At 40.8% G+C, this 19,736-nt stretch overlaps 1 protein-coding gene across 2 annotated transcripts in view; it reads right to left on the bottom strand.

Moving 5' to 3' along the window:
- The window catches only part of SVEP1 (sushi, von Willebrand factor type A, EGF and pentraxin domain containing 1), a 165,071-nt gene that overhangs the window by 16,337 nt on the left and 128,998 nt on the right, over window positions 1-19,736 (bottom strand). For both annotated transcript variants that reach the window (XM_066367462.1, XM_066367463.1), the window contains 6 exons: window positions 16,618-19,403; window positions 14,256-14,481; window positions 9,140-9,295; window positions 6,129-6,192; window positions 1,826-1,999; window positions 444-620 (listed from right to left, as the gene is read on the bottom strand). In XM_066367462.1, the coding sequence (XP_066223559.1) occupies window positions 444-620; window positions 1,826-1,999; window positions 6,129-6,192; window positions 9,140-9,295; window positions 14,256-14,481; window positions 16,618-19,403 (3,583 nt within the window). The remainder of the gene's footprint in view (window positions 1-443; window positions 621-1,825; window positions 2,000-6,128; window positions 6,193-9,139; window positions 9,296-14,255; window positions 14,482-16,617; window positions 19,404-19,736) is intronic.

Below are 19,736 nucleotides of genomic sequence, written 5' to 3'. Positions count from 1 at the left end.
AGCAGAGAGATGGGGGGTAAAGGAGAGGGGGAAGCATTCTGTTTTCAAGAAGCCCTCTGGGTGGTTCCCACGCAGGCTCAAGTTTGAGAACCACTGTGGAATAAGTTTCGCATTCAAAGCTTTCATAGCCGACTAAAAAAGGATAGTTTGGGGACGCTGACAATGTGGAGAAAGTCATTTTATTTTAGAGTAAACCATAGAAGACTTAATTTTCGAAGAGCACATTTCAAAAATCTGCTCAGTCTGTCCAGGTCAGGAAGGTCTTAGCCTAGTCCTGAAAACTTGCCTTTTAATGTTCGGAACTCAAAGGTCATTTTAAAGATTTTTTTCAAACGAACACAGATGCTGATGAGACAGAAATTTAAATATCTACAATTAAGTTGCTCGACTGGAAAGAGTCTCACAAAGAGGAGGAAACATTCTGCACTAATGAAGCCACTTACTTTCACATTTGGCACTTGTCTGTGTCCACGTCTCATCGGGGTTGCAGGTAATGACCCCTTGGCCCTGAAGCAGGAAGCCTTCTCTACACTTGACCGACACGTTCTGATCCACATAAAACTCCTTTTCAGAAAGCAGAGCATTCTCAGGAATGACAAAAGGGACAGGGCATGGATTTGCTGTTAAAAACAAAAGAAAATGCTTACTGATATGCCCCGCTTTTCTGAATTTCTTTCTTTGAAGGCAGACTAGGAACCCTGTAGGAGTTGGGTTCTAAGTGACAACATTATGAAGCTTAAAAATATAGAGCTTCAAACATTAAACACAGACTTGACTGGCATTTCTGTGAAATTATTTGGGAGAATAAAATTAGACAAGATCTGAAAACACTAGGTTATCCAGCTACTAACACATGGTCCTAAACTTCAAAGATGGCAAATTAAATAGTTGTCTGATTATGGCCCCCAACATTTTTTAGACTGTTTTTTGATCAGCACTAGGGAAACACAAGGCAAGCTAGAAATCAGAGAGTGTATCAAACATCCCCTTAATATATCAAGAATGTTAAGAACAGAGTAAATGCTTCTCACTGTCACTTTACTTTCTTTAACTGAATGTCCTTCAAAAGAGTGAACCAGAGCATATCTGAGTTGATTGACTTCAGCTCCACACTACTCTAAATAGGTATCAGAACTTAAACTGTAGATTTTGCAAGCCTTATGGACAAAAATGAATTCATTTTTCTAGTGATACAGGAAAAACAAAATGACAGAGGATAGAAAGGATTTCTTACTGCACATGTGTGACATATATATTCACACCTATTTCAAGCAGTGTTTCAGTTTTTTTTTATTTTCCACGGGCATAAAGGACATCTTTGTGAGGTAGTCGCCAGCTGAATCCTAAGGCTCAGTCCCTGCATTACAACACTGTAAACAGTAACCAGACCTCTCTCAATTTATATCTTGCTCATGAATATTGTTTGCATTCCCATGGTTATAGCTAATTATCTTTATATACTACATATGTATTTACTTTATTAATATTACACATTAAACATATTTCCACCCCTTTCACATCCCCAATCAAATTCATTATATGTCCATTTATGTCGAATCTTTTCCTTACGTTGGTGCATTTTCTGTTAGTGCCTTAAACTTGGAATCAGCCAAGGAATTTGGTAACAGCTGATTCTCAGATAAGATATTTTAGAACACACAACTAGATTTTGAAACTACCATGTAGTATCTGGTTTGGATAGGCATAGACTGCTTTCTCTGGGCCCATCCCACTTATAAGTGGAGTTTCTTCTCTATTTTAGACATTTGGGAAACTAATCATGGAACTGAAGCTGATTCAAACCTCCCCTAAAGTCAACACACACGTTTGCAGTGAGGAACTGGGTGGCTCCAAGTTCCATTTTCAGTGCAATAGGCCTCCGGCGACCCTTCCAGACTGTAGCCCCTGTTGCAGGAATACACCACGCTGGGTCCAGTGGTGTTATTTTCAACCTCAGCTTTCCCATTCGGAAACCCAACTGGGGCTTTGCAACTGGTCTCTAAAAAGAAAAAGGAAAAAAAAAACCCTCAGGTTAAATGCTTCTCCCAACTCTCTTCCTTCTGCTGCAATTGCTAAAGGTACTCAATGCACAATCTTACAGTCCACTCAATATTACAGTCCACTCCTGTGTGTGAGACATAATGAAATGCACTGAAGGAGAGCCCCCCCCCCCCTGCATACATGTTGTATTAATACAGATAGGCATTTAAGAGTGCTACTTTGCCCAATTGACTTTAGCTGTCTTTCTGGATATCGTCACTTTTTGTTGTTAATAATGCTTGGGGTTTGGATGAACAGGTGGGTAAAATGAAGGAATTCTCATTTGGTAAGTTGTTTCCATGGCCAAGAACTTTCCAGACATTATCCAATTTATTTCTTACAACTAGAGTTGATCAGATAAAAAACAGACTGCCTGGTTTAATCTGAATATCAGGTAAACAACAAATAAATATTTAGACTAAGTATGCTGCAAATATTGCATGGGACATATTTATATTAAAAATCATTCTTAATGTAAAGTTTCAATTTAACTGGGTGGCCCTGTTTGTTAGTTGGCTACTTCTACATCAGTGGTCCCCAACCCCCGGGCCGTGGACTGGTACCGGTCCGCAGAGAAAGAATAAATAACTTACATTATTTCCATTTTATTTATATTTCAGTCTGAACGATGTTTTATTTTTAAAAAATGACCAGATCCCCCATTACATCCGACTAAGACTCACTCTTGACGCTCGTCTAGGTCACGTGATACATTTATCCATCCCACCCTAAAGGCTGGTTGGTGAAAATATTTTCTGACATTAAACCAGGCTGTGGCCCAAAAAAGGTTGGGGACCACTGCTCTACATCCTTACTCACAACAACTCTGAGATGAGATGATCTCATTTCACAGGTGAAGAAAAGTAAGGCTCAGAGAGGTAAAATAATTTGATTAAGGTCAGACTGCTTGTAAAGAGAGTTAAAGAGATAAGGTTATTAGAAGGTAAAATATAAGAGGAAAGTATAAAGAACAGGGGGTGATAGGCTTGTCTGGAAATTCCGATAAGGAATTTAATAAGCCCTCTCTGGACACAGGCTCCATAAACTGATGGCTAGTGTTAGTGTCGTTACAAATCATGGCTTCGCTCCTCAGAGAAATGTTATTAACAGGAACGTGCGAAAAAGGACAGCAGGATTGTCCTTTGTAGAATCTTTAAAAAATGGCTTTGAGTCTTAATTTATGATCATGGTGATGATAGAGGAGATGGTCTAGACCAGTGATTCTGAACTTGGGCTGCACATTCAAGTCCCAGGGAAGCTCTACACCAAGGGCCCTGTCCCAGACCAAATGAATCAGAATCTCTACTGTGGCCCTGCTTTCGATAGTTTTTAAACAGTTCCCCAAATGATTCTAATGCTCACTCGGAATTGAGAGCCATTGGATTCGACACTCACTGACATCTTCAGGCTTCTTTCAGCCTGTTGAGCACTGGGACCGTGGATCTGAACTGTGGCTATACCCTGGAATCACCTGGGAACTTTAAAAATACATCAATGTGGGGTCCCACCCTCAGAGACTCGGACTGCTGATACGGGGTGCAAACTGGGCTAGAGATTTTCACAAGCTTCCAGGATAGTCCCATGTGCGGAAGGCTAAAAACCATGGGTACAAAGCCTGCTTCTCAAACTGTAATGTGCACACGAATCAGCTAGGGATCTTGTTCAAATGCTAGTTTTGATTCAGCAGGATTGGGGTGTGGTCTGAGATTCTGCATTTCTGGCAAAACACTAGGTACTACTGACCATGCTTGTCCTGCAGGCCACTCTTTGAAAAGCACAGGTCTAGGAAACTTACTGACTTCAATAGGCTTCCCTGAAACCTGATGGTTATATATATCAATATATTTAATAATTTAATACATTTTATGTGAGGAGCTTTCAAATCAGGATGCTCCTTATAAACACCATTTCCCTCCCCCCCCCCAAATTTGTACTTTTCATACACTTAGGAAAAATGGACACAATACAGTGTATCAAAACATCAATAGTTTTTATCCTTGAGTGGTGGGATTGAAAGTATTATTTTGTTTGCTTATTAGCTTCTTTCTTTCTTTCTTTCTTTCTTTCTTTCTTTCTTTCTTTCTTTCTCAAAGAACTTGTATCACTTATTTAATTATTAGAAAGAACAGAAAAACAGAAAATAATAGGATTCAAGGAGAGCTATTTATGAGTATGTTGCATTTCAGCGAGAGGAACTATACTAATCATATCATTGTAGTTTGACTTAAATCTACTACAGACTGAAAGGATTCCCTCACATTTCCTTTGCAGGCAGACACGTATCCTCTCACCCCTTATCCCCTCCCCTGCACACACACACACACTTTTTGATCATAAATGGTTGAGATAAAAATGCTATTATCAGAAATGCCCAGTGATGCCTTTCTGTGACTTGAGATGTTAATGTGTTTTTTTTAAATTTTCTGTATAATATTTATACAACTTTTTGAGAACTAAAAAAACCATACATCCTCCATTGAGTTTCAACCATATGATATTTCTTTTTTTAAAATTTATTTATGATTTTAATTTGTGTTTACATAGTTTCAAGTGTCCCAACAAATATATCTCCCCCACCCCCTTATTCCCCCTCAGCCCCCCATGACCCCACCCCCAGTGCCTTCCCCCCTTCTCTCCAGGATTTGCTGTCCTGTTCTCTACAATGCTGTGTTATGTATATATAATTTCATTAATCTCTTTCCCTTCTCTGATCCCATCTTCTCTTCTACTTTCCCATATGATATTTCTTTTCTTTTCTTTTTTTTTTTTTTTGTATTTTTCTGAAGCTAGAAACGGGAGAGACAGTCAGACAGACTCCCGCATGCGCCCGACCGAGATCCACCCGGCACACCCACCAGGGGCGACGCTCTGCCCCTCCGGGGCGTTGCTCTGCCGCGACCAGAGCCACTCTAGCACCTGGGACAGAGGCCAAGGAGCCATCCCCAGCGCCCGGGCCATCTTTGCTCCAATGGAGCCTTGGCTGCGGGAGGGGAAGAGAGAGACAGAAAGGAAGGAGGGTGGGGTGGAGAAGCAAATGGGCGCTTCTCCTATGTGCCCTGGCCGGGAATCGAACCCGGGTCCCCCCGCACGCCAGGCCGATGCTCTACTGCTGAGCCAACCGGCCAGGGCCCCCATATGATATTTCTTAAAAGACTTAAGGTTTATATATACATGAAATCAATAGATTAATCTACTCCGGAAGATATGGTTGCAATGACTATGAACAAAGATTCAAGTACCTCAAGTCCCAGTGACAGCTCTGCCACCAAATTAATTTATGATACTGGGCAGGTCTCGTCACCTCTCCTAGCCCCACTGAGTCACTTAGCAAGATGAATAGATCTTACTCATCTTGATGCAGTCCAATCTAGTCCCGCTACATCACCTGAAAGAATAGATCTTACTCATCTTGATGTAGTCCAATCTAGTCCCACTACATCACCTGAAAGGCTGCTTGGATTAGATTATTTAAGAGGCCCCTCTTAAATTTCAAAATTTGATGACTTCCCCAGGATTTTTTGAGAAAATAATATATATTTAAAAGCTTTCCGGACTGATTAATTTGTAATTATTGCATCTAAATACATTGCCTTTCGGCAGAGGAATCATATGGGCCATATGTTGAAATAAAGTCATGAGAATTAACCCACAGCTTGCTAAATATACTTGGCTCTGCATAGAATGAGTTAATGTAAAATTCCATAGAAAATGTGAATATTCACTTATTGACAATGTGGCAACATTGTCAGGGTCGGTCAGTACTGTCACCAAAAACCAACAGATCCAAGCTTGCTAATTTATAATTATTTAAAAAAAAAAACACCTGCAAAATGTAAATAAACTCAATAATTAACTGGTTTCTAAACAAAATGTTTGCCATTCAGAGCCAGTCATCCTGTGCTCTTTCCCAATGTAATCATTCATTTCAGCTACAGTTTTTTACCCTTTTATTGGTTTGATGCCTTTCAGCAAGAGTCCAGGGTCAATTTTTTTAAATTATAACACTGATTTACAAAGACATTGTAGTCACATTGTTATTCTGTGTGCTCGGGATCATTTTGGCAGCTGCTAAGTGCTATTTGACTTACTTTTACACGTTGCCACCCCTCCACTCCATTGTCTGTTCTCCTGACAGAAGCGTTCAACGTTCCCCTGTGAATAAATGAAAAAAAGTCATTGACAGTATCATAAATCTACATTGAAAAGATAAGGGAATGCAAAATGATCACAGCTGTGAACCTGAAACTCTCAGCATCGGAATGCTAAATACATTCACTAAGTAATATTAGTTTAAGGAGTAGGTTTAGATTTGTAAAAATGTTTTCATCAAATTACTTCTAAATTCATACCCTAGCTCCTACTGTAATTAAGGTGCAAGCTTTGTTTCACTTTCTCTTTGAGTAACAACTAGTTATAACCAACAGTAAAGACTGAAGATTGTGTTTGAAATGTCAAAGAGGTATATTTGCTGAGTACATTTTAAAATTATTTTGAGTTGAATCTATTTTTCAACTGAGATGTACAGCAAAGAATAATTTTTTTTTTACACCTTTGAACATGAAACATACTAAGATATCTTTATTGGCATCAAGACTGTATTTTTCAACAACATAATTTATCCTAGATAAACTTACCCTATGAAGGACCCAAGCATTTAAAATTTTAATTATTTTGGGTAAATCTTTCCAAAATTTACTCCCCTGACTTGTGAAATAAATTGTAATGAATGTACTTTACTTGAAAGTTTATTTATAATTATTATACTGAGTATACTTTTTGTATATTTTTCAATATCCCATTACCCTTGGGGGCTATGCAGGCTGTTTGCCCCCTATAGCTATACAGGCTTATATATATATATCTATTCTTTGATTTCTGGTTATAATGCTTATGAGTCTTTGCTTTTTCCTTTTCTCTTATTTATTTTCTATGGTAATCATCAATGTTCCTAATGATAACCCTTTTGGGCAAGACTTTTTCATAATGGTGTGTTTATCCATCAGGAGGTACATAATGTCTGGTTGCTTCCAATTTTTTTTTCTTTTCTGACATCAAGAGCTATGATGACGATAGCCTAAATCTATTAATTTGTACAAGTTGAAAATTCTGGGATATATATTCTATAATTTATTGCCTAGAATGCTTCTATAAAGGGAAACTTCCCCTTCATCTATCCCTTGGTTATCTAGCAGTCTAGGTAGCACTAAAAAAACAAATTTTCACTTTCTGTTGTCTGTTTTCAATAATGAGTTTGTCATAAGCATTCTCTAAAGCTACCTACTAATTTTTTAGCACTATTACAAATCTAGTGTTACTCATGACACATTTGATGTGTCTCAGTCCATGGAAGTTATTATATTACCCTTATTGACAAATAGTGGTTTCTTTCTGGCCTGCAGGAGACTCATTCAGTTGAGTCAGTCTTTTTAACATGTAGACTTTGAGAGGTTCTCACCTATCTCATGTGACAAGATTCTCTAGGCTATCTTGTACATTTCTTGCCCCAGATCAGTTATACTTGCAAATAATTGGACATTAATATATTTTTATAAGTTTCTCAGGAAATTCTTACATGGAGCTTAGAATGAGACCAATTGCTATACCACCTCTCTCAGTTTTGTAGTTAAAATCAGGATGTTTCCAAACATTTTTTATGGAAAATTATCTATTTCTTCAAATTTAATGATCCATCAGTTTGCTACATAGTTGTTTAAATCTTACACCAATTTTTTTCCTTCTTTTCCAAGTGAGAGGAGGGGAGATAGAAACAGACTCCTACCTATGCCCTGATAGAGATCCATCCAGCAACCCCCATCTCGGGCTGATGCTCTGCCCATCTAGGGCAATCGAGCTATTTTTAGTGCCTGAGGTGGAGGGTCCACAGAGCTATTCTCAGTGCCCAGGGCTGATGCATAGAACCAATCAAGCCATGACTGGAAGGAGAATAGAAAGAGAGAGAGAGAGAGAGAGAGAGAGAGAGAAGGGGAGGGGGAGGGGTGGAGAAGAAATGGTCACTTCTCCCATGTGCCCTGACCAGAAATCAAACCTGGAATATCTACACTCTGGGCTGACACTCTACCACTGAGCTAACTGGCCAAGGCCACCACTGTTTTTTCTTAACAAATTGTAAGATTAGTACTTTCACATGAAGAACAATCGGGTTTCAAAAAGAGGAATACTTCCCAATTGCAGTTGACCATTATATCAATATTAATATCCTTTCTTTCTTTTACTTTTTTCAATCTTCTGAAGAACTTGAACAAGGTCCATATCAACCCAGTTCCAGTGTTCACGGACTTATCACATGACAACTCTGTGAGTGTGTGGTCAGAAAATGGAATGCATTATACAAATTTAACAGACCACTGGCAAGGACTATTTCAGCAAAACCTCCATTTAAACACCACCACAACAATGAAAACAGGAAAGAAGAGTTTCCTGAGAAACCAGATGACATTATGTAATGTAAGACAGATTTCTTACATTTCCAAGTTTGATGATCTCATCAGGCTTTCAGCAAAATTGCCAGCAGCCTTCCCACCAAAGCAAATACGGAGACCTAGGTGCTGCCGATGGGTTTTAATGCTACAAACCAGGGCTGGTCATGAGACCTAACTTGGTATTTGGTTAGAACTGCGATGAGGGTTTGTCATGCCAGATCTGACATGTGGGAATCTGACATCTCAATCCAGAACCTGACTAGGCAGCTGAGCCCCGTGCTTGAGCAAGTCCTAGCTCTGCAGAACTAAATCCCTTTGGTCACCTCCCCACAGTGACATACAGACTGCCTTGTTGCAGAATAAGACTAACAGGAGGCTGAAACACAAGCTTACATGGCCAACTGAAGTAGCGCTCAGTCTTGAGTGTTACATCTTCCTTTATGTGGCTTTGAGTTTTTTAAATTTGAGACTTCTTTTGCTTTTTAAGATTGTAAGTTATCTTAAATATTTCTTATAAAGCATGGGGGGGTAAAAGGTAACAAAGTAAAAAATATACTTTAGAATCTCAAGTCAGTGAAACATGTCAGCTCTAACACTAAACATGTTCCCATGTAGATTGGAGAAACAAATCAATCTGATGAAACAGTTTGTTCACTCACCTCTAATTCATAGCCAGGTTCACACTGATAAATCACCGTGCTTCCGAAGCTGTATGCACTGCCGACCACAAACCCATACTCCGGACTTTCAGGGTTCCCACAAGAAACGGGAGTGCAGGATTCATCAGAAAAAGGTGGCTGCCATGTGCCATCAAGCTAAGTGACAGATAACACATTATAAGTTATATTTAGGAGTTAAACCGTAGGAAGGAAGACATCTGTAACTACTGATTGTATAGCAGAATAATCTCCAAAACAACAGTCCAAAGGACCTAGAATTTGATCTGACTGCTACTTCTTATCATTCAGTGCCCTTAAGAAACACATCAATTATTATACAGCCATCATAGTCATTGCTAAACAATTGTGAACATTTCTTAACCACATAAAACAAGCATTTTTCCCCTAATAAAATCTATTAAAAACTCCGCAACACCAAGAAGTATGTTTTCATTATGATGCACGAGGACTTGGTGGTTGATAGAAATATTCCAGGACACACCAATGCACCCTTATATTTCATAAAATTTTACATTTTGATTTAAAGTTGATGGGAAACTGCAAATTTTAGGCATACCACTCAAAGTTTGAAAAGATGGCTCCCTCTTTTCCATTCCAATTCAAATACTTGAAAACTGTCTACCATATATTTTGGAGCAGGTCCCATAGCTGAAAAATGTTTATGTCTATCCACATACACACATTTCCCCACCAGCACAGTGAGAAGGAACATTTCTCAGCCCTCTATTTGGGCAAAGAGAAGTACATACAGAGATTTCCCTTGACTGTCATTCTCTTGCTGATACTTTTGTCTTCTTTTAGGAAATAATTCAGGAGTTGGGAAACTGTCTAAAGCAGGACTTGAAGCAAAACCTTTATTCTACATGTGATCTAGAAGAAATTAAATATATATATACCTGCCTCAAAATAAATCATTTTCTTAGAGTTGGAAATATAAATTGTATCTAACTGTTATATTACAAATAGTTCTTCAAAAATATATCTACAGTGTGTCCGTAAAGTCATGGTGCACTTTTGACCAGTCACAGGAAAGCAACAAAAGATGATAGAAATGTGAAATCTGCACCAAATACAAGGAAAACCCTCCCAGTTTCTGTAGGATGATGTGGCAGCATGTGTGCATGCGCAGATGATGATGTAACACCGTGTATACAGCGGAGCAGCCCATGGCCATGCCGGTCGAGATGTGGACAGTACAGAGGAAAGTTCAGTGTGTTTTGATTATTTTTATTATTTATTCATTTTTTTTAGAGAGAGGAGAGAGAGAGAGAGAGAGAGAGAGAAGGGGGGAGGAGCAGGAAGCTTCAACTCCCATATGTGCCTTGACCGGGCAAGCCCAGGGTTTTGAACCAGCAACCTCAGCATTCCAGGTCGATGCTTTATCCACTGCGCCACCACAGGTCAGGCTCAGTGTGTTCTGTGGATCACTAAATTCAAATCCGTGACCAAAGTGCAACGTGAATATCGGCGCGTTTATAACGAAGCGCCACCACATAGGAATAACGGTACTCAGTGGGATAAGCAGTTGAAGGAAACCAGCAGTTTGGTGGAGAAACCCCATTCTGGTAGGCCATCAGTCAGTGACGAATCTGTAGAGGCTATACAGGATAGCTACCCTAAGAAGCCCTAAAAAATCTGTGCGTGAGCCCACATCGAACTGCATTGAATAGGTATGAAACTAAGAGAGTATTCCTTTTATTTGGTGCAGATTTCACATTTCTATCATCTTTTGTTGCTTTCCTGTGACTGGTCAAAAGTGTACCATGACTTTACGGACACACTATATATAGTGAATAAATTATCCTAGATATTTTTAGTAACTTTTAAAAATGATATAACATTTTTTAATTTTGATATATTTGGAATTTATTTTGGTATATTTTAATTTTCCCTCGAATGGTTACTTAATTGTATCAGAATAATTTGGTTACTAGTTATTCCATTCTCTACTGCCTTGTGATAATTCCTTTATCAGGATATACTTTTGATTCATTTCTTCTCTTCCATTCATTTTTCCTTTCACCTAATTTTATACCAATACTCCACTGTTAGGAGTTTTGTATTTTGTTTTTCTGTAACATGTTTTAATTTCAGGATTCAATTTTTAGAATTTATATTGCTCTTCTTATTCATTTATCTGTTTCATGAACTATAGGATTATTTTGTCATATTACAATAATATATTTTTTGTCCTAGCTGGTTGGCTCAGTGGTAGAACATTGGCCCATAGTATGGATATCCCAGGTTCGATTCCCAGTCAGGGCACACAGGAGAAGAGGCCATTTGCTTCTCCACCCCTCCCTCCCCTCTCTCTTCCCCTCCTGCAGTCATGGCTCAATTGGTTTAAATGCATCAGCCCCAGGCACTGAGGATGGCTCTGTGGAGCCTCAGATTCAGGTGCTAGAAGTAGCTAAGTTGTGAGCATGGCCCAAGATGGGCAGAGCATTGGCCCCAGATGAGGGTAACTACTAGGTGGATCCCAGTTGGGTAGCATGTGGGACTCTGTCTTTCTATCTCCTGTCCTCTCATTTGGAGGAAAAAGAAAAAACAAACAAATAAATAAAATATTTTTAGGCACTAAACATAGACTTTTATTTTATTTTATTTTATTTTATTTTTTATTCAGTGAGAGGAGGGGAGGCAGAGACAGACTCCTGCATGCACCCCAACCAGGATCTGCCTGGCAAGCCCACCAGTGAGTAATGCTCTGCCCATCTGGGACATTGCTTCGTTGCTCAGCAACCAAGTTCTTTTTAGCACCTGAGATGGAGGCTATGGTGCGATCCTCAGTGACCAGGGCCAACTCACTCCAATCAAGCCATGGCTGTAAAAGGGGGAGAGAGAGAGAAGGAGAGGGATGGGGGGGGGAGAGAGAGAGAGAGAGAGAGAAGAAAGAAGGGAGGGGTGGAGAAGCAGATGGGCGCTTCTCCTGTGTGCCCTGACCGGGAATCGAACCCGGGACTTCCACATGCCAGGCTGACACTCTACCACTGAGCAAACTGGCCAGGGCCTATTTTTTTTGTAAACACAATTAATACTTTTATCTATTCAGACCAAAAACTAAACTACAACTCAGTTGAGTGAAGGGTAGAGATCATATTATGTGTGAAGAATGAGGGTTGTCAAAAATAAATTACTGATTTGGAAGAAACAACTGTAGTCACTTCTATGGCATGGTCCTTTGGGGGCATGTGAGGGTCACCCATTGTCCACGCCCAACCTGGAGCAGCTCTGGGAGACCATTGAGTTGAGTCCTGTAATTATGCTGGGGCTTTGCCTGGCTCAGAAAGTTCAAGGTCTTTGAAAAAGACCCCCGCGCCCCGCTCCCCACTGCTTCAGCCCGAAAGGGAACATCTGAAACTAGATCAATTCTGAGAGCATGGCAGCTTTGACAGTCATCTGACCTGCTCCCTAGGTTGTTTCCGCTTTCAGTTGTGGCAGCATCACTCACTGAGTACACATGATTTATAAATGGGAAACTGGAAGGAGAAGGAAATAGTCCTTGAGTCCCTACTACATGGCAGGCATATACTAGATGCTTGATTACATTAAGTAACGTAATCCTTTTGATGACAAATATATAAAAAAAGAAAACAAGTTGAAGAAATGTCCTAGGGAGGTGGCTGTCTATGGTGTTGGGCTAGGAATGTTCCCGCATCATCTATAGTTTTTCACACTAACCATACAAGACTTGCACTGCTATACATATTTTTTCTAATAAGGAAATTGAAGCACAGAAATTTTAAGGAACTTTCTTAGTCATACAAGTATTTAAGTAGCAGACACAGAATCTGACTCCATTTTTCTGTTTCTGTAGCCTTTAACCTCTCTTTCTTTCTCTTTCTCTTTCTCTTTCTTCTTTTTCTTTCTTTCTTTCTCTCTCTCCTTCCTTCCTTCCTTCCTTCCTTCCTTCCTTCCTTCCTTCCTTCCTTCCTTCCTTCCTTCCTTCCTTCCTTCCTTTCCTCCCTCCCTCCCTCCCTTCCTTCCTCCCTCCCTCCCTCCCTCCCTCCCTCTCTCCCTCCCTCCCTCCCTCCCTTCTTTTTTTATTCTGTTTCTGTAGCCTTTAACCTTTCTTTCTTTCTTTCTTTCTTTCTTTCTTTCTTTCTTTCTTTCTTTCTTTCTTTCTTTCTTTCCTTCCTTCCTTCCTTCCTTCCTTCCTTCCTTCCTTTCTTTCTCTTTCTTTCTTTCTTTCTTTCTTTCTTTCTTTCTTTCTTTCTTTCTTTCTTTCTTTCTTTCTCTTTCTTTCTTTCTTTCTTTCTTTCTTTCTTTCTTTCTTTCTTTCTTTCTTTCTTTCTTTCTTTCCTTTCTTTCTTTCTTTCTTTCTTTCCTTCCTTCCTTCCTTCCTTCCTTCCTTCCTTCCTTCCTTTCTTTTTCTTTCTTTCTTTCTTTTTCTTTCTTTCTTTCTTTCTTTCTTTCTTTCTTTCTTTCTTTCTTTCTTTCTTTCTTTCTTTCTTTCTTTCTTTCTTTCTTTCCTTTAACTTTCCTTTCCTTCCTTCCTTCTTTCTCTGTCTCTCTCTTTCTTTTTTTCTTTCTTATTTTTAATGTTTATTGTATTGATACTAGAGAGGGAGAGGGAAGGGAGAGAGGAAGAGAGAGAGAGACAACAGAAACATTGATCTGTGCCTGTATGTATGTGCCCTGACCGGGATTAAACTGGCAACTTCTGCGCTTTGGGATGATGCTCTAACCAACTGAGCTATCCAGCCAGGACTATAGCCTTTGATCTTTCTACTAAACCTGTAAACATATTTGGAATCATCAGGCTCATTTCTATACATAGACACTTTTTTGAGTAGAGGTGTAGACCATATGACCGTGTGGTTAAGTTTTCATATCTTGTTATAGGTGTTTTAACACTTCATCTAACTTTGCCACTTTTCACTATCCTGGTCATTTTCATAGTTCAAAATGAGGAATATTGGAAAGGAAGATATATTTTATTGTATTTCTACCAAAGCTCTTCTCAAATCCTTTGACATGATTGGAAACATGAGGCATTTTTTTTTCTTTTTAGGATACAAAGATACTGCCTGTGTGTGTGTGTGTGTGTGTGTGTATTACACTTACACGTTCTAATTAAGACAGAGAATCTTACCTGACACACTGATACATTAACTCCCTCATAGGTGTAGCCTTCTGCGCATGACACAGAAACTTGCTGATTCACACTGAAATCATCCCCGTGAACAAGTACATGTGTCATGTTTGCCGGCAGGGGACATTTTTTAGAACTACAGGAGATTGTCTCAGGGACCCAATGGCCATCTTCCTGACAGGTGAATGTATCTACATCTGTGTCCATCACATAACCCTCCAGACACCTGCAACAGAAAAGCAAAAATACATGGCTTAAAGAGAAGACAATGGAGTTGGTGATCTGTTCTTGGATTTAAGAAGCTGTTATAGGCTTGGTAGATATTTCCTGTGCTATACCAAAACCAACTCAAGCATCAGGTGGATGCCACTGCCATGCAGAAACACCACCATAATGATAACCAGATCAATCCTTTGTTATCCACATTAAGGACTAGCCACGGTTAAAGTTGCTTCTAATGTTGTTATGATTGACTTTCATGGTGCATAACATGACTGAATTCCTTTTTATTCTAAAACAACTAACAGTTCAAAAAATTTTAGACAGTCCAAAGTAGATTCAGATACTAGTAAAAATATAACGTTATATTTATTGGGTACTGACTTAGTGCCAAGCACCATTCTAGGTCCTTTACATAGGGTATTTCTTTTAATACTGATTATTAGATACTATAATGTAATAGTAGTATGGCTGTTCAAATTCAATTCAACTGGCTCTAAAATGCTATAATTTAAAAATTTTGCATTTATTCATCCAGCAAATGTTTACTTAGTAAACTCCAGTCACTGTTTTACCTGCTCTACAAATACTAACTCATTTAATACTCAAGTCAACTCTATAAATAGGTACTATCATTATTCTCATTTTTGTAGATGATGAAACTGATACCAGAGAGCTGAAATTTCTATCTAGAGAATCAGGCTCTACAGTTAAATCATTTAATTGTGAACATTTATTGGGCAGATCTGTTTTTTACAAATTACAGGCCAAACTGGAGTCAGAGGTTCAGCACACGTGGAGTGATCTATTTCTCTACCATGTGAAGAAGTGAAAGACAAGGGAATCAACACACAAGGAACAAATAGCCAAACCCTGAAAAGCCAGTGATATTGTGTCTCCTCAAGGTATCTGATACACCAACATGTGAACAGAACATTTCAAATGTATTTCATAAGCAAGGAATAATTTTTGTCTTTCGTCCCTTCTCTTTTGCTTTAGAATTCATGAGCCTAAGTTCTTAGTGTCTATTTCTAATTGCAGGAAGAGAAAATGAAGGGGGGGGGCTAAAATGTCCACAACAGAATATTTAATAAGAGCTGCTGGATTATAAATGAAATCTAAGAAGCCAGTACAGTATGTGAAGGATAATCCATTATTCCTTCCGAGATGTGAATAAAATCTAAATTGATTGGATCGAGAAATCTTTGAACAGTGTAAACATTTATTCCAATAAAAGTTTAGCCTATAAATTCATTTCCTACTTTCTCATCTTTTTAAATAATGCATTTTAAATGGGAAATGGTCTAGCTAGAAGCATAATTTGTGCATTAAATGCTTAGTTTGTCTGATAGTATTGGTTGGAAGGCCCCTTATGAATATCTCCCTATTCATTTGGTTCACTGAAAGTATGTGATTTTTTTTTACCTGAATTCTTCTGCTTTTGCTTTATTTTCCCACCACTTGCATCCATGACTACAAGCATAAAGAAATTTACCAGCATGATGTTAAATACAGCCTTATGACTTAAAAGATATTAAAGCTAGCTAGAGGATCATGAAGTTCAACAGAATATAATGATCATGATAATTATATTAGAAATTACAATGTGAAAATGTAGAAATTTATTTTTAAAACCAATGGATCTCTACATAATTATGGGCAGAATAAAGGCAAGTGTTAAAAGCTTCAGTGTATGGGCCCTGGCCTGTTGGCTCAGTGGTAGAGTGTTGGCCTGGCATGTGGAAGTCTTGGGTTCCATTCCGAGTCAGGGCACACAGAAGAAGTGACCATCTGCTTCTCCCCCATCCTGCCCCCCTCTCTTTCCTTTCTGCAGCCATATCTCAAAATGGTTCAAGCAAAGTTGGCCCTAGGCACTGAGGATGGCTCCATGGCCTCACCTCAGGTGCTAAAATAGCTCCTTTGTCAAGCAGTGGAACAGCGGCCCAGACAGGCAGAGCATTGCTGGGTAGGGGGCTTGCCGGGTGCATCCCGATCAGGGTGCATGCGGGCGTTTGTTTCTGCTTCCCTGCCTCTCAATTAAAAAAAAAAAAAAAGGCTTCAGTGTTTGGAGAGTAGTCCAGAAGTGGGTATTTTTTTCCAATTAGCTACATTTTGACCACTTTTCATTCCACAACTCTCTTACCTGAGTTTCACTTTACTTTCATAGATGTGTTCCTCTCCAGTTGCCACGGCATTGGCGACCGATGGTGGGGGTCCACAGGACAGGGGCTGGCAGACGGGATAGGGCTGGCTCCACATCCCCTCTTCGGTACAAATCAGGTCTGAACTCCCTTGGATGACATACCCAGGTCTGCAGCTATAAGTTACCACGTTTTCCTCCAAAGAGTCGCTCTCACTGATGACTGCGTTTGGTATTGTTGGGAGAGACCCACAAGACGTGTGTTCACAGCGAGGGAAGCCCGAGCTCCACTGGCCATTGGCTTCACAGGTGACTTCAGAAGGTCCCAGGAGCTTGAAGCCTTTGAAACACTGAATCCGAGCTGCCTGTCCACAGCCGAAATCGGTCCCATTGACAGTTCCGCTTTGAACCACTGGGGTGAGACACCTGCAAGGCAGGCAGGAAGGGGGGCTGCCACTCCAGGAGCCGTTGGAGAGACACCTCCGGGAAGGGCTTCCATGCAGCTTGTAGCCGGAAAAGCACTGGTACTGTATAAGCCCCCCGTGATAGAGGGCAAAGCCATTCGGGAAGTCATGGGAAAGGTCTTCAGGAGGCCCACAGTGAGCCGGTTTACAGAGAGGAAACGCTGCATCCCAGTTCCCATCTGACTGACAGGTGAGTTTCGGGGCGCCGTGCAACACGTAGCCCTCCTGACAGCGGAACGCCACCTCCCGCCCGAAGCCATACTCCAGGCCCTCCGTCGCCCCGTTCTGCACCTGTGGTGGGGTGGCACATTTGACAGGCACACAGGTGGGAGTGGTTCCACTCCAACTGCCATTGGCGAGACAAACACGACTCCTGGCTCCCTCGAGTAAGAAGCCAGCGTCGCACGTGTACTCGACCTCTTTCTGGAACGTGTGCTCCTCTCCTTTCACCTGGCCATTGGCTGCAACTGGGGGTGAGCGACAGTCCACAGGGATGCAAACCGGCTCATTCCCATCCCAGGTTTTATCTTCTTGGCATGTTCTCCTCTCTGTGCCATTGAGCGTATACCCAGGATCGCACTCATAGTTCAACACACTCAGGTATGTGTAGTTGTTTCCTTTGATGGAGCCATTCGCAATGGGATCTGGTTTTTTGCATGCAATGGCGTCGCAGTGTGGGGAAACACCACTCCACTCTTTATTCTGTAGACAAAGTCTTATGTCGGAGCCCACCAGGATGTGGCCGGGTTTGCAGCTATACTGTACTGCACTGCCCATGGTAGTCTCTGTAACATGCAAGAAGCCATTTTCAGGAGCGACAGGCAAGTCACATTCAACGGAAATGCAGGATGGTGCACTGTTATTCCAAGTTCCATCTTCCTGGCAGATTAGCACAGGGTTCCCCAAAAGTTCATATCCTGGATTACAGGTGTATGAAACCATGGTGCCGTATAGGAAGCTTGCTGAAGGTGTAGCAGGAGTTGAGTTTTCCCGGGTTTCAGCCATCGTTCCCAGATGATGCTGAGGGTGAGGAGTCAGATACGGAACTTCCATCATGTCTTCCTCTTGGTCAAAATATCCCTGACTGTCTTTGACCTTAGTGTAGTCTCCAAAATCAATTTGAGGAGGGAGACCACAGTCTATGGGTACACATGCTGGGGTGGAGCTTGACCATCCTGACTCTTCACAGGTATGCATGGCGTGACCAGCCATCTGGAACCCCGGGAAGCAGCTGTAGATGATCATGGAACCATAGCTGTAATCTGCTCCTTCTACAAAGCCATTTTCAATGGGTTGTGGGGGATCACAGTGGATGGCTTTGCAAGATGGGACATCTACATCCCAATCACCTGTCTCTAAACAGGTCAAGGCTTTGGGACCTTCAAGCTTAAAGCCTTGGTCACAAGAGTACGTAATGGTTTGTCCAGAGTGTAGGTTTGTATAAGAGAATTTGCCATTCAAAATCTCCTTGGGTTTTGGGCACTCAATGGGTTTACATGTTGGTTTGCCTCCGAGCCAGTGACCACTTTCTCCACAAAGAATGGTAGTATTTCCCACCAACTCAAAGCCTGGCTTGCAGGTATAGAGAGCTGTGCTGAGGTAGGCAAGACCTTGCACATCAATGATGCCATTGAGGATTTCCTCGGGGTGGGGACATTCCACCGGGACACATTCTGGCAGTGGGGAGCTCCAGGTACCATCAGCTTGGCAGAAAGTGGTAGCACCTCCTCGTAGGAAAAACCCATCCACACAAGAATACTCGACAGTACTTCCGAAATGAAGGGCCGAAACAGGAGCAGGAACACCAAAGGCAATGAGCGGAGGTGGAAGGCAGAGAACCATCTTACACACAGGAAAAGAATCATTCCACTGCTGGGATGGCAAGCATTTCAGGACAGAGGGGCCCTGTAGGGCATGCCCTTCTTTACAGGAGAACGTCACCACGCCCACCTCAGTAGTCAACTCCTTCAGTACCAGCTGATTTTCCAGGAGGGGTGGATCTGGGCACTTGGTAGGCACACACTTTTGGTTTGGTTTCTTATTCCATTTGCCAGATTTCTGGCATGTCCAAGAGCTATCACCAAGAAGCTCATAACCCTCATTACAGAAAAACTGAACCTTGGACCCTACGTCAAAATTTTCTCCCTTCACGTAGCCATTCTGGATGGGGGGAGGTTTTCCGCAGTTGAGAGGGATGCACGACAGAGGGGTTTCACTGTGCCAGTGGCGATTGGCTTGGCAGACAAATACAGGACTTCCGACTGACTTGTAGCCTGGGTTACACCGGTACCTGACTTCGCTCCCGAAGATCCTGCCCGTGCTGTGCTGCACAACAAGGAGAAAACAGTTCAGTACAATCTGCAGAACAGATTCTATAATGCACTCAATACACTGACTAGTAAAAACAAACTAAATTAAAATGAATCAATTAAGACATACGCAAATAAGGATTTCTGGGTTTTTTTCTAATAGGTCCAAATGCTATTTTTTTCAAGTAGGTTCAAAGGAGCGTAGGAAGTCAGGTTAGGCCATCGTTACTGCAGAAATGTTTACCACAGTGCTAAGCCCTTAAGTAAAAGATGAATTAAAAAGTCTCTAAATCGATGGATGACTTGATAGAGCAATACTGAAAATAATAAGTTACTTGGTAAATTTTAA

The sequence above is a fragment of the Saccopteryx leptura genome, chromosome 2 (genome assembly GCF_036850995.1).
Source record: "Saccopteryx leptura isolate mSacLep1 chromosome 2, mSacLep1_pri_phased_curated, whole genome shotgun sequence".
NCBI classification, from domain to species: Eukaryota; Metazoa; Chordata; class Mammalia; order Chiroptera; family Emballonuridae; genus Saccopteryx; species Saccopteryx leptura.
The sequence above is the reverse complement of the archived record's forward strand: the minus strand, read 5'-3'. Positions and strand labels throughout refer to the sequence as shown.